This window comes from Mobula birostris, chromosome X (assembly GCF_030028105.1).
Source record: "Mobula birostris isolate sMobBir1 chromosome X, sMobBir1.hap1, whole genome shotgun sequence".
NCBI classification, from domain to species: domain Eukaryota; kingdom Metazoa; phylum Chordata; class Chondrichthyes; order Myliobatiformes; family Myliobatidae; genus Mobula; species Mobula birostris.
Window position 1 is genome coordinate 38,967,545 of NC_092402.1, and position 15,346 is coordinate 38,982,890.

Genomic DNA, 15,346 nt, shown 5'->3' on the forward strand with positions numbered 1-15,346 from the left:
CTTGGAGAGGAGGAGATGAGGCAGTGGTGTAATAGTCATGCAAAATTATGAAGGCTATCGATAGGGAAGACTGAGAAACTTCACAAGCCTGGGATACCTGAGACTAGAGGACATTGGTTTAAGGGAAAGAGAAAGAGATTTAGAAGAGATCTGAGGAGAACCATTTCACCCAGAAGGTGCTTGGAATCTGGAATGCACTGGATTCGGTGGTAATGGAGGCAACTATTTTCACAACATTCACTGAATATCCTAGAGAAGAACTTAAGTCACTAAGGCATGGAAAGGTACAGACCAAATGCTAGTAAGTAGGATTCATATAGATAGGTACTTGATGGTTGGCATTGACATCATGGGTCAAAGAGCCTATTCTGTGTCATATGCTTCTTAAAAATCTCCTTCCTATCTGGATTCCAAGCCTGAGCCAGAATGGAATTCACACTGGTTCCATACTGATGTTGGCAAGAGTTTTAAGATTCAGTTTTAAGATTGAAGATTGCTTATTGCCATTCTTCAGTACATGAGCGTAAAGGAGAAGAAAATGATTGTAACTCTGGATTCAATGCAGCATGAAAAACACAATAAGCATAAAGAACACAAAACAAAAAAACACACAATAAATATAAATATAGAAGCAGTCTTGTAAAACAGAATGTACAAGTAACTGTTAAATACATGGATTGATTGTATGTACATAAAGTGACACTAGGTGATGTGTATGGGTTAATGGGTGGAGGTGTTTGGCAGCCTGACGGCTTGGGGAAGTCACTGTTTTTGAGACTAGTGGTCCTGGCGTGGATGCTGCATTAGTACTAACGTGGATGAAAAGCTGTAAGAGGTTCTCCACTGCTTGGCATCCTACAGTTGGTATCTAAATAGCATGCAATTTTGTTATCATTCTGAAGAGTAACTACCCACAAAGAGCAATGCTAAATGCACCTTAATCCTAATGAGACATTCTATCATCAACCATGACTTTAGACACCCTGCTGGTTATCTGTTTTAAATTGCTATAGCAGAACCTCTTGCTATACACTCCAAATGGACTGGGTCCCCAGCGTATAATATAAATTGATAAATGGTCAGAAAACAAAACACATTTTGGACTTCTATGAATGGAATGGTGTTAATCTAGACATAGAAATAGATAGCCAGATTTAGTTGGATCTAAATTTAGTTCTGGGTTCATTTGTGTTAGCATACAATGTTCTGCAGATAGCTTAGTCTGCAAATATCCTGATGGGCAAGGTAAATTTAATGGATAAGTGAGCCTCCACTGCACATAGATCTATTTTAACCTTTACTGCTGACAAAAAAATCCTTTGCTTTTACTCAAGGGTATTTGCTTACAGAAAAAAAATCAACAATAATCTATACATCAGTTAATATATATTAATGGCTTAGTTCAGTGGCTACAAATGTTTTGGTTAATATCTTAAAAAAACTAAGGAAGCAGTAACACTTAATAGGAAATTGAAAGGCAAGATTTTTTTTTAAAGTCCTATGTTAATTGTCAACAAACTGGGTAGCCAGAATTTACATGTGGCTTGAAAGGAGGAGTAAAGGTTAAGTTTCTCACACCTCTTGAAGATTGTTTTCATCTAATTGCAATTTTGTCCACTACAGTATTTGGAAATGATTAATTTCATAAGAAACAAAAATTATACTGTGGTTGTAACCCCAAAGAGGAAGGACAGGAAAGTTCTGTATCATATTGAATAACCCCTTTTAGATTTTATTATATTTCTGTTAATGGCCACACTGGGACAGATTACTACAGTGGAATTGCTGAGTCTGACTGCATGAAAGATAGTGATAAAAATGACTGCCATAACTTCAGTCATCAAGTCATTGAATTAATTGACAAATGCGTGGCAACATCAGATACAAGATAAAACCTGTAAAGAAGTAAATTTGAAAATACAGTGTCTTTCAGATGAAGGTGCTTCTTCATCTTAAGGTCATGGAAGAAATAGCTGACAGTACTAGTAAAACTGAGGCATTTTACAAATCATTTCACTCCACTGAACCTTGTACCTATGACCCAGAATGACTTCTCGGAGGCTCTGCTAATATGCCAAGGGAGTATCTAATTTCCTGCCTTAAGCCTTGACTACCTATTCCACATATTGTAGTTGCAAGGCTCATTGAACTTACTTCACCAAAGCTGTTTCCCTTTCACCCCTGAAGTTAACCTTCCAGAACCCACAGTGACTTGGCTCTCTTGCACCAAGGCACCTGGCCTGTGGGTCTGTGCTTCCTGTCAATTAATCAGGATCCTGCAGGAATTTTAGCGTGGGGTGCCTGAGATTTCCTTCAGTGGTCTAAACAGATCTTTCACAAATGCACAGGCATCAGATAGAGATTTTGTTATTCATCAACAGTCAGAGATGGAAAATAACATGATAGTGACCTGAAGATTCAAGTTGATTTGGTGTCTTAATAAGGGTAGGAATAGGCTTTCTCTTATCTCAGTTCCACTTTCTTTTATCCTTTGACTCCCTTAGATCTATTCATCCATGAATCACTATTCATTAATTGCCTGGGTGGGACCCACTCAATTTACTGAACTTAAATCAGTAAGTCTTGTCTTTAGCGTTCATTCCCAACATTTTAATCACATTTATAATTTTTTGTTGGTTGGCCATGTACAATAGAATGCAGTTCAGCTATTGACTTATAGAACTGCAAAGTGCTACTTTATGGGAAATACCATCAGCAGCTTCATCCGTCTTCCTTTGCGTGATATATGACTCCAATCACTGGTGTGCTTTCCCTTTGATTCCCATTGACTTCGGTTCTCCCTGAGTGCCTTGACGCCACATTCGTTCAAATGCTTCCTTTTTGTCCAGGGCAGTCTCTCTTCTCATGTGCAAAATTCACCTCGCTGTGGCCCACGTTTGAACAAAGGCTGCAGTGAGGCTGGAGCTGTGTGGTCTAGGCATCAATGAATAGGTAATTGGTAAGTGCAGCTAATAAGCACTGTCTTTGATGGCCTCCATAACTCTGCTGATGTTTGAGAGTAGCTTAGATTAAATGGATTGAATTTGTCTTGCTTGTGAGCAATTTTCCACATTTCTGGATAGATGCCAATACAGTGGAACAGCTTGAATAGGGTCATAGAATCATATGGCATGGATTTAGGCCATTCAATCCACCACATCCATGCCTACCAGTGGAACATCCATTCGTATTAATCCCATCCTCAGGCTTTTGGCTTGTAACCTTTTACACCCAGGCGATTCAAGTGCTTGTCAAAGCAGTTCTTCAATTTTGTCAAGTACTCTGCTCCCACCACTCTCTCTCAGGCAGTCTATTCCAGGTATTCATCACTCTCTGGGTGAATAAAGTCTCAACCAGATATGTTAGAGAAGCACACTGATTTTCATGTGTAGGTTTTCTGTTCCATAGACTTTGCTCTCTGCAGTTTAATGAGACTATACTGAATGCAATTATTTGGCTGAAGACTGGCTTCTGTGATGGTGAGGATATCCAGAGGAGGCTGAGGTGGATTATCTCTGTTGGCTGTAAATACTTCAGCCTTCTTGCATTCATATGCTGGGTCTCAGCATCACTGAGGATGAGTTTGTTCTTGGAGTCTCCTCCTCCCATTAGTTGTTTAATTGACCACCATCATACTAGATGTAATCCATTTGATTCTTTGGTTCTGAGCATGCTTGGTGCTAGTGAGCATGCAGGTAGTCCTATGTTGCAGCTTCTCTAGGTTGGGACCTCGGTGTAATGATGGTAAACACCGATAATCCTCGTTAGTTCAAACATTTGAATATTGAAAATACTATAATCTAGAAAATGGTAAAAATGGTAGAGCATATACAGAAAGAGCATATCCTCCAAAGAATTCAGAATGAAGCAGCATAATCTTAAAATCAGGGTTAAGCATTTTAGAAATTGGAAACTGTTTTTTGCATGAATTAGTAGTGGAAACTTGGAACTCTCCCCAGAGCCAATGGATGTAGGTTCTATTGAACTTTTAAGAATGAGATCAATAGAATTTTATTGGGTAGGACCATCAAGGGACTTGGAAGAAAAGCAGGTAAATGGATTTGAGGTACAGTTCAGCCCTGATCTAATTGAATAGAAGGATGGGCTTGAAATGTAGAATGACCTGCTGCTGTCCCTAAAGAAAATGTGCTTGATTTATCTATTAGCACAGATACCTGACAAAGCACTGTAAGCAGAATTAGGTCTTCTATGATCAAATCGTAATTTCATATTTATGAGACTGGAGATCCTTGTACAGCAAGGAAGGGAAATTTGTCCTTGGTTGTATATGCACGCATAACAAAGCTTATTATATACATTTTGAGGTCAATAGAACTAACTTGAGGAAGTAGAGTATAATATGTAGTTGGTTTTATGTCTGGAATTGAGGAGGAATTTAAAATAGGAAGTTTCATTTAAAACAGTTAAATTTTATAGCATATGCTGTCTATTTGTTCAGGCTGGCCTGCTCCCAAGAATCATTTTGTCCTTTTGCCTTAACCCTTTGCAAAATGCAAAGTTTGTATTAAAGTAGAACAAAATTCGTGGATATCACTGACTATTGACACCGTAAATCAAATATAGAAGGCAAATATAGAAGGGCGCAGTTAGCAAAATCTGATATGCAGAAATCTGAAGTTAAGCCAACAAGGATCGATGTAATGAACAAGCAAGCCGCAATAGATGTATATTTTGAAGTGTTTATTACACAGTTAAAACACTACTACAGATTTACAACAGAAGCAGAGGCAACATATCCCCTCCCAAGTTCAGTATTTCAGATTTTCACATTTAAAAATGTAAGCGAGGAAATTGTTCAGTTGTTGGCACTGATAAAGTGCAGCTGTATCAGCCAGCGGTTATGCTAACCTTTTAATCTTCCTTTTCACTTGTTTCATCTTCACAATCAAGTAAAACTTTATCTCATTAATATCCAATGAGGAACTTCATTAACAACCTCAAAGAATATCTTTTTAATTCCATCTATCCATATATCCTGGATACAATATGTTCTTGTCACTGACTTCTAAACAGTGTAAGTGGTTGTACAAACTGCCAGCATTCAGCTTTTCGAAGTTGAACAATCGATCTGCTTGAACACTACAAATAGTAAGATAGTACATTATAGGATAAATTACTGACCCAAAAATCAATACAACACTGTACCATTGTGCTGCCATGAATCAGTTCTCAGTACATACCTTAGCTAATATAGATTTCTTTATTAACCATAGTTATCACTGTTCAAATGAGGTGCACAAGACAAGTCATTGGATTGAGGCATGCAATAATAATATTACTAAATGTTCTTTCTTATATTTCAGGTTTTTCCTATGAGAAACAGCTGAGATCCTATAGTGACGACGCATCTGTAGTTCCTGACAAACTTGAAGGTTAGGACTTTTCATTGCATAACAGTGGACGAATAGTGCACAAATGGTTTAAAATAACTGATAACCAAAAGCTGAGGTTTATGATGGGCAATGTTTAAATTTTACAATAAGGGAAATTCATTAAACATTTCTATGGTCTATGACCATTAGGACTAATTGTATGCATGAATACCACTCAGAAATTGTGCTCTCCTTCACACCTGGGCAGCAGTCGGAGGTCAATAGTGCAGCTATACTGCACATGGCATGAAGATGTCTAACCCCAGAAACCAGAGGCAACTGTAAACGTGAAACTCTTCATTCCCAGATCCGTGGAAATGGAAAAGCTTCTCCCAGTTGCTCAATTTCTACAAGAGGTTCTGATGTTGCATGGACTTGTACTAAGGTCCCCATTTCATAGCATAAGGTTAACATTCATTCAAGTCCTCTATGTTTATCGACTATTGGTTTTGATCTTGAAATGTATATACCATGGTATCTGCTTTTACAGTAGATCCATTTTTTATTGCCTCACTGGTGGCTCATTTGCTTTTATCTGCCCTGGCAATGGACTCTGGAATTCCACCTGAAATCATTCTCCTCCCCACCTCTCTCTCCTCTTATAAGATATTCCATAGAAACCTACTCCTTTTATATCTATACCTTTAGACACCTCTCCTCATACTGCCTAAAGTGTTTTGGTGTCAAATTCTTATGGAGTACATTGGAAACTTTTGCTGCATTTAGGACAACTATGTTGATGCATGTTACTTTTAATGAATGATATTACCTTAACTTTCACTGCCCATTCACACTATTCAAGAGAGAGCAACCAAAGTTTCAATATGTGTACAGAGCTCCACTCACTGGTCTCAAATGGCCATGAAAAGTTCAAGTTTTAAAGATGACCCAGAGGACCACCTGGATTCTGTTTAACTTTATATCAGAGTTGAATTTGTGTAAAACAGAGTCATAATGCAAATCTGAAGTTGTGATAAACTACGTCTTGCAAGTGGTTTTTCGCCTGATGTTGGTTATTACCATTGATTTTGGGAAAAAAAGCATTGCAATTCTTCTGACATTGGAAAGATAAAGCAAGAATATACAATGAAACCACAATATAAACAGAGCCAACTTTCCATACTCATGAGAGGTTTGAGATTTCTGTTCAATAACTTTTGCTGAAAATGTTAACTCAGTGTACTAACAGAATATAAATATAAATTTGAATTGTATTTTTCTGCACCAGTATAGGGATCTAGACCCAGCTGTCATTGTAGGAGTAAAATGAATGTATTATATAACTGAAAAGAAAGACCCTTCAGTTACTGAAAAATTCCTGGCAGTTTAATTTGAATATCTCAATGCAACTGTGCCTTGGTTTAATTAACAAGAGGCGGTAGACTGTGTTTCCTCAATTTAAAAAACAGTATCTTCAACTGATGCCTGACTACTGTTTGAGCATGACTTAGGCATTCAAATGTGCTTTGCAGAATGGTTTCATTCCAATTCAATCAAACAATCCATCATATTTTTAAAATACATGTATAAAGTCCTGTGCTTATCATAAGTCCATTGCATTTGATAATAAACATTTAAATGAAGGCCACTTTTTAATTGATAAGATGTGGTATAACAATTATAAAAATGTGATCGAATTTTTAATTATAATATTTTAAAATAAGAATAATAGTTATTCTTTCTGTAGTATGCTCTAAACTTGATAGCACAGTATAGGCAGCCCTCACCTCCTGGAGGGGTTTGTACCATGACTTTCTGTAATGTGATGCCATGTCATCTGCACATGCATCAAAATAGTTGAGTTGAAAAAAGTGAATTTTGTGACCATTTATTTACTTTTCTTTATATGTTTTATAAAAGCATATTTGTTATTCTGTATCAGAGTTTTGGGTGGTGATTTGTGAGTTACCTAAAGGTGAATTTCCATTACCCAAACTGCTGTAATACAGGGGTTGCCTGTATCATACAAGAAGAGCTGGTAGGAATTTAGAAGCATCTGCCAACTTAGGAAACCATCCCATGCAGCTACAATAACAAAAACAACAGTTAAGCTTAAGACAGCCTCAGAGTGTGCTTACTGAGACCATAACAGATCAGTTAGTCATTTCTAAGCACATTGGGACCAATTTGTTGATTTAGCCAGTTATTTTTACCTCCCGCCTACTTAATACGTATAGATAGATTTGCCAGCAGGGATGCTGCCAATTCATGTGGTCGTTGGGTAGCACACAGAGTGGTGACAGCCTGGTCAGGCTGTCTGAGAGTTGTGGCTTGCAAGTACTCGCATTCTCTCTTGTGCAGAGACTCAGCCGATAATGCCTCTTCTTCCTGAAGGAAGCTTCACTTCTACATCGCTGTGACATCACCCAAGAGACAGAAAGGCTTCCTCAGCTGATTCCCAATTACACTATGTAATACTCTACAGGTACTGGGAGTAGACAACCTAGAGTGATCCAATTCTGCCTGACCCAGTTTTTCCACTGTTGTAACATCATGGTGCATATGCCTGAGAGATTTTTCTTGGAATCAGGATTAGTGGAATGTCTTAATCTCCAAATGTACTGCAAGCACCTCCGAAGGCCTTGATGTACTAAGTTGGAACCTGCAGGAAGAATAACAATAATAAAGTTAGCTCCAATTCCTTGCAGTAATATTGCAGTGTGACTGCTAGGAATGACACAGAAAGAGCCTTCTAAACAACTCCATCTCAGCTTTAGCAACCGCTGATCAAGGGTTCAGGCATCAACATGTTCCATGACTTGTCTGTCTATGGAATACTGTCTGTGCTTCAAATTCCCTTTTCCTTCCTTCAGTCAGTACTTTCTTCTACAGTATGTTTAGAGGTGGCCTGAGATGCAGTTTGAGTTTTAGTACAACCCTCTTCCTTTTGTGGTGCTCTTCTCATAAATATATTTTGTACAAAATTATCTTCTCCCATTTTGTGAGGGGGGGCACAATTTTCATCCTCACGCTAATGTGGTAGAAATAAAAATTATTGTGGTTTCATTAATACTCACTGGTAATTCATCAGCTAAGAGCATAGCTTCAGTTGTCAGCAAAGACTAGATAGGTTGATTTTATTTTCCTTGGAGTGGAGAAGGCTGAGGGAGATCCTGATTGAAGCAGACAAAATTATGAGGGACATAGATATGGCTGATAGTAGGAAACCTTTCCCTATAGCAGTGATATCTAAAAGTAGAGGGTATAGATTTAGGCTGAGAAGTAGGAGATTTAGAGGGGATCTGAGACAGTAGTTTTTCACCCAGAGGGTGACTGAAATCTGAAATGCTCTGTATGAGTGTTGGTGGAGGGAGGCACAAAGTGTAGTGGTTAGCATAACGACTTACAGCGCCAACAATCAAGGTCCAATTCCTGCTGCTGTCTGTAAGAAGTTTGTACATTCTACCCGAGACCGTGTTGGTTTCCTCCAGTGTCCTCTCAAATTCCAAAGGCAGACAGGTTAGGTCTAGTAAGTTGTTGGCATCACACATCAAAGTTGCTGGTGAACGCAGCAGGCCAGGCAGCATCTACAGGAAGAGGTACAGTCGACGTTTCAGGCCGAGGCCCTTCCTCAGGACTAACTGAAGGAAGACCACTTTCAAATCTCTTACTAGCTCTTCCTTCAGTTAGTCCTGAGGAAGGGTCTCGGCCTGAAGCGTCAACTGTACCTCTTCCTAGAGATGCTGCCTGGCCTGCTGCGTTCACCAGTAACTTTGATGTGTGTTGCTTGAATTTCCAGCACCTGCAGAATTCCTCGTGTTTGTGAAGTTGTGGGCATGTTATGTTGGCGCCAAAAGCATGGCAACATTTGCGGGCTGCCCCTAGCACATCCTCGGACTTCATCCTCATGCTCCCTGGTGCCAGGGTCCGGGGTATTTCTGATCGTGTCCAAGATATCCTGAAGTGGGAGGGTGAGGAGCCAGAGGTCGTGGTACATATAGGTACCAATGACATAGGTAGGAAAAGGGATGAGGTCCTGAAAGGAGAATATAGGGAGCTAGGAAGGGAGTTGAGAAAAAGGACCGCAAAGGTAGTAATCTCGGGATTACTGCCTGTGCCACGCGACAGTGAGAGTAGGAATGCGATGAGGTGGAGGATAAATGCGTGGCTGAGGGATTGGAGCAGGGGGCAGGGATTCAAGTTTTTGGATCATTGGGACCTCTTTTGGCGCAGGCGTGACCTGTACAAAAAGGACAGGTTGCACTTGAATCCTAGGGGGACCAATATCCTGGCAGGGAGATTAGCGGGGGCTACTGAGGTGACTTTAAACTAGAATGGTTGGGGGGTGGGAATCAAATTAAAGAGGCTAGGCGTGAGGAGGTTAGTTCACAACAGGGAGATGGGAACCAGTGCAGAGAGACAGAGGGGTGTAAAGTGAGGGTAGAAGCAAAAAGTACTAAGGAGAAAAGTAAAAGTGGCAGGCCGACAAATCCAGGGCAAGCATTAAAAAGGGCCACTTTTCAGCATAATTGTATAAGGGCTAAGAGAGTTGTAAAAGAGCGCCTGAAGGCTTTGTGTGTCAATGCAAGGAGCATTCGTAATAAGGTGGATGAATTAAAAGTGCAGATTGTTATTAATGATTATGATATAGTTGGGATCACAGAGACATGGCTCCAGGGTGACCAGGGATGGGAGCTCAACGTTCAGGGATATTCAATATTCAGGAGGGATAGATATGAAGAAAGGGGAGGTGGGGTGGCGTTGCTGGTTAAAGAAGAGATTAACGCAATAGAAAAGAAGGACATAAGCCGGGAAGATGTGGAATCGATATGGGTAGAGCTGCGTAACACTAAGGGGCAGAAGACGCAGGTGGGAGTCGTGTACAGGCCACCTAACAGTAGTAGTGAGGTCGTAGATGGTATTAAACAGGAAATTAGAAATGTGTGCAATAAAGGAACAGCAGTTATAATGGGTGACTTCAATCTACATGTAGATTGGGTGAACCAAATTGGTAAAGGTGCTGAGGAAGAGGATTTCTTGGAATGTATGCGGGATGGTTTTTTGAACCAACATGTCGAGGAACCAACTAGAGAGCAGGCTATTCTGGACTGGGTTTTGAGCAACGAGGAAGGGTTAATTAGCAATCTTGTCGTGAGAGGCCCCTTGGGTAAGAGTGACCATAATATGGTGGAATTCTTCATTAAGATGGAGAGTGACATAGTTAATTCAGAAACAAAGGTTCTGAACTTAAAGAGGGGTAACTGAAGGTATGAGACGTGAATTAGCTAAGATAGACTGGCAAATGACACTTAAAGGATTGACGGTGGATATGCAATGGCAAGCATTTAAAGGTTGCATGGATGAACTACAACAATTGTTCAACCCAGTTTGGCAAAAGAATAAATCAAGGAGGGTAGTGCACCCGTGGCTGACAAGAGAAATTAGGGATAGTATCAATTCCAAAGAAGAAGCATACAAATTAGCTAGAGAAAGTGGCTCACCTGAGGACTGGGAGAAATTCAGAGTTCAGCAGAGAAGGACAAAGGGCTTAATTAGGATGGGGAAAAAAGATTATGAGAGAAAACTGGCAGGGAACATAAAAACTGACTGTAAAAGCTTTTATAGATATGTAAAAAGGAAAAGACTGGTAAAGACAAATGTAGGTCCCCTGCAGACAGAAACAGGTGAATTGATTATGGGGAGCAAGGACATGGCAGACCAATTGAATAATTACTTTGGTTCTGTCTTCAGTAAGGAGGACATGAATAATCTTCCAGAAATAGTAGGGGACAGGGGGTCCAGTGAGATGGAGGAACTGAGCGAAATACATGTTAGTAGGGAAGTGGTGTTAGGTAAATTGAAGGCAGATAAATCCCCAGGGCCAGATGGTCTGCATCCCAGAGTGCTTAAGGAAGTAGCCCAAGAAATAGTGGATGCATTAGTGATAATTTTTCAAAACTCGTTAGATTCTGGACTAGTTCCTGAGGATTGGAGAGTGGCTAATGAAACTCCACTTTTTAAAAAAGGAGGGAGAGAGAAACCGGGGAATTATAGACCGGTTAGCCTAACATCGGTGGTGGAGAAACTGCTGGAGTCAGTTATCAAGGATGTGATAACAGCACATTTGGAAAGCGGTGAAATGATCGGACAAAGTCAGCATGGATTTGTGAAAGGAAAATCATGTCTGACGAATCTCATAGAATTTTTTGAGGATGTAACTAGTAGAGTGGATAGGGGAGAACCTGTGGATGTGGTATATTTGGATTTTCAGAAGGCTTTTGACAAGGTCCCACACAGGAGATTAGTGTGCGAACTTAAAGCACACGGTATTAGGGGTAAGGTATTGGTGTGGGTGGAGAGTTGGTTAGCAGACAGGAAGCAGAGTGGGAATAAACGGGACCTTTTCAGAATGGCAGGCGGTGACTAGTGGGGTACCGCAAGGCTCAGTGCTGGGACCCCAGTTGTTTACAATATATATTAATGACTTGGATGAGGGAATTAAATCTCCAAGTTTGCGGATGACACGAAGCTGGGGGGCAGTGTTAGCTGTGAGGAGGATGCTAAGAGGATGCAGGGTGACTTGGATAGGTTGGGTGAGTAAGCAAATTCATGGCAGATGCAATTTAATGTGGATAAGTGTGAAGTTATCCACTTTGGTGGCAAAAATAGGAAAACAGATTATTATCTGAATGGTGGCCGATTAGGAAAAGGAGAGGTGCAACGAGACCTGGGTGTCATTATACACCAGTCATTGAAAGTGGGCATGCAGGTACAGCAGGTGGTGAAAAAGGCGAACGGTATGCTGGCATTTATAGCGAGAGGATTCGAGTACAGGAGCAGGGAGGTACTACTGCAGTTGTACAAGGCATTGGTGAGACCACACCTGGAGTATTGTGTGCAGTTTTGGTCCCCTAATCTGAGGAAAGACATCCTTGCCATAGAGGGAGTACAGAGAAGGTTCACCAGATTGATTCCTGGGATGGCAGGACTTTCATATGAAGAAAGACTGGATGAACTGGGCTTGTACTCGTTGGAATTTAGAAGATTGAGGGGGAATCTGATTGAAACGTATAAGATCCTAAAGGGATCGGACAGGCTAGATGCAGGAAGATTGTTCCCGATGTTGGGGAAGTTCAGAACGTGGGGCCACAGTTTGAGGATAGAGGGGAAGCCTTTTAGGACCGAGATTAGGAAAAACTTCTTCACACAGAGAGTGGTGAATCTGTGGAATTCTCTGCCACAGGAAGCAGTTGAGGCCAGTTCATTGGCTATATTTAAGAGGGAGTTAGATATGGCCCTTGTGGCTACCGGGGTCAGGGGGTATGGAGGGAAGGCTGGGGTGGGGTTCTGAGTTGGATGATCAGCCATGATCATAATAAATGGCGGTGCAGGCTCGAAGGGCCGAATGGCCTACTCCTGCACCTATTTTCTATGTTTCTATGTTTCTATGTTCATTAGTTGGTGATGTAAACAACAAATTTCATTGTATGTTTTGACATACTTGTGACTAATAAAGCAGTCTTCTCTTCAGGTATTCGCACAGCTTTTTAAGAAATATCAAGACAAGCACCATTGCCACACACGAGTGCTGGTAAATGAGATTAGTATACACAGGTACCTGATGGGCAGCAAAGATATGGCAAATCATAGGGCCTGCTTCTTTGCTCTATGACTAGTGACATGATGAGTCTCAGATTTGCACTTGAGTCATAGAGTACGACAGCACAGGAACGGGTGCGTCAGCCCATCTAGAGCCAAGAGTGATGAATTAAAATCAAAGAATTGAGAACTATTTGTACCTGTTTTGTGGAATTACCTGCCAGTTTGAAGTTAAGATACCGAGTTTAGCTATGTATGAAAATAAAGGAGGAAAGATAATAGCAGAAATAGGATCTAGTGCTTTCCCAGTGTATATGACGAATAAACTCTTCTCAGCATTCCAGCCGAGTACAAGTATCGCTTTTAACCAACATTTCGATGACAAGCTCTGCCATCTTCATCGGGGATGAAGCCCTGATGAAGATGATAGAGTTTGTCATCGAAATGCTGGTTATAATCGACACCTATACCCAGCTGGAAGGCTCAGAAGAGTATTCGCTAATAGCAGGAATTTCACTATTACCACTTCTTTCCTGGAATGGGACACACTCATCATAGCTAACTAGGGAATAATGACAAATGTAAATGTAAGGCTGTCCTGGAACTGTAATCTAGCACAGGTAGTAATGATAATGCTGTGTTCCACATACAGTGCCTATAAAAAGTGTTTGCCCCTCCCCCTTCAAAGTTTTCATGTTTTACTGTTCTACAACATTGGATCACAGTTGATTTAATTTGGCTTTTTTAACACTGATCAACAGCAAAAGAATCTTTTGTGTCAACATAAACACAGATGTCTACAAGGTGAATTGAATTAATTACAAATAGAAAACACAAAATAATTGATTGCTTAAGTATTCACCCCCTTCAAGTCAGTATTTAGTAGATTCACCTTTGGCACCAATTACAGCTTTGAGTCTGTGTGGATAGGTCTCTATCAGCTTTGCACATCTGGACACTGCAATTTTTCCCATTCATCTGTACAAAACTGCTCAAGCTCTCTCATTGCATGGGGATCGTGAGTGAACAGCCCTTTTCAAGTCCACCCACAAGTTCTCAATTGGATTGAGGTCTTGACTCTGATTTGGCCACTCCAGGACATCAACGTTGTTGTTTTTAAACCATTCCTGTGTAGCTTTGGCTTTATGTTTGGGGTCATTGTCTTGCTAGAAAACAAATCTTCTCCCAAATTGCAGTTCCCTTGCAGACTGCATCAGGTTTTCCTCCAGGATTTCCCCGTATTTTACTGCATTCATTTTACCCTCTGCCTTCAAAAACCTTCCAGGGCCTGCTGCAGTTAACAATGATCTTTCAAGAATCGATAGGTTCTGGCATTGTACTGGATGACTGAAAAATTGCAAATGTTATTCTGCTATTTAAGAAGAGTGGGAGGCAGCAGAAAGGAAACAATAGACCTGTTAGCCTGACATCAGTGGTTGGGAAGTTGTTGGAAGCAATTGTTAGGGATGAGACTATGGAATACCTGGAGGCACATGACAAGATAGGCCAAAGCCAGCATGGTTTCCTGAAAGGAAAGTCCTGCCTGACTAACCTACTGCAATTTTTTGAGGAAATTACAAGCAGGGTAGACAAAGGAGATATAGTAGATGTGCTGTATTTGGATTTTCAGAAGGCCTTTGACAAGGTGCCACACATGAGGCTACTTAGCCATGGAATTACAAGGAAGTTACTAGCGTGGGTGGAGCATTGGCTGGTCGGCAGAAAACGGAGAGTGGGAATAAAGGGATCCTATTCTGGCTGGCTGCCAGTTACCAGTGGAGTTCCACAGGGGTCGGTGTTGGGACCACTGCTTTTTACAATGTATGCCAATGATTTGGACTACGGTATTAATGGATTTTTGGCTAAATTTGCTGATGATACAAAGATAGGTGGAGGAGCAGATAGTGTTGAGGAAACAGAGCCTGCAGAGAGACTTAGATAGTTTAGGGGAATGGGCAAAGAAGTGGCAAAAGAAGTACAATGTTGGAAAGTGTATGGTTATGCACTTTGGTGGAAGAAGTAAATGGGCAGACTATTATTTAGATGGGGAGAGAATTCAAAATGCACAGGTGCAAAGGGACTTGGAAGTCTTTATGCAGGATACCCTAAAGGTTAACCTCCACGTTGAGTCGGTGGTGAAGAAGGCGAATGCAATGTTGGCATTCATCTCTAGAGATATAGAATATAAGAGCAGGGATGTGATGTTGAGGTTCTATAAGGCACTCATGAGACCACACTTGGAGTATTGTGTGCAGTTTTGGGCTCCTTATTTTAGAAACAATATACTGACATTGGAGAGGGTTCAGAGAAGATTCACGAGAATGATTCCAGGAATGAGCGTGTTACTGTATGAGGAATGTCTGGCAGCTCTTGGGCTGTATTCCCTGGAGTTCAGGAGAATAAGGGGGAATCTC

General features: G+C 40.7%; 1 protein-coding gene across 6 annotated transcripts in view; it reads left to right on the forward strand.

Annotated features, from left to right (window-relative positions):
- etv4 (ETS variant transcription factor 4) overlaps positions 1-15,346 on the forward strand; it is a 206,793-nt gene that overhangs the window by 165,001 nt on the left and 26,446 nt on the right. For all 6 annotated transcript variants that reach the window (XM_072248641.1, XM_072248643.1, XM_072248639.1 and 3 more), the window contains one exon: positions 5,325-5,393. In XM_072248641.1, coding sequence (XP_072104742.1) covers positions 5,325-5,393 — 69 coding nt within the window. The remainder of the gene's footprint in view (positions 1-5,324; positions 5,394-15,346) is intronic.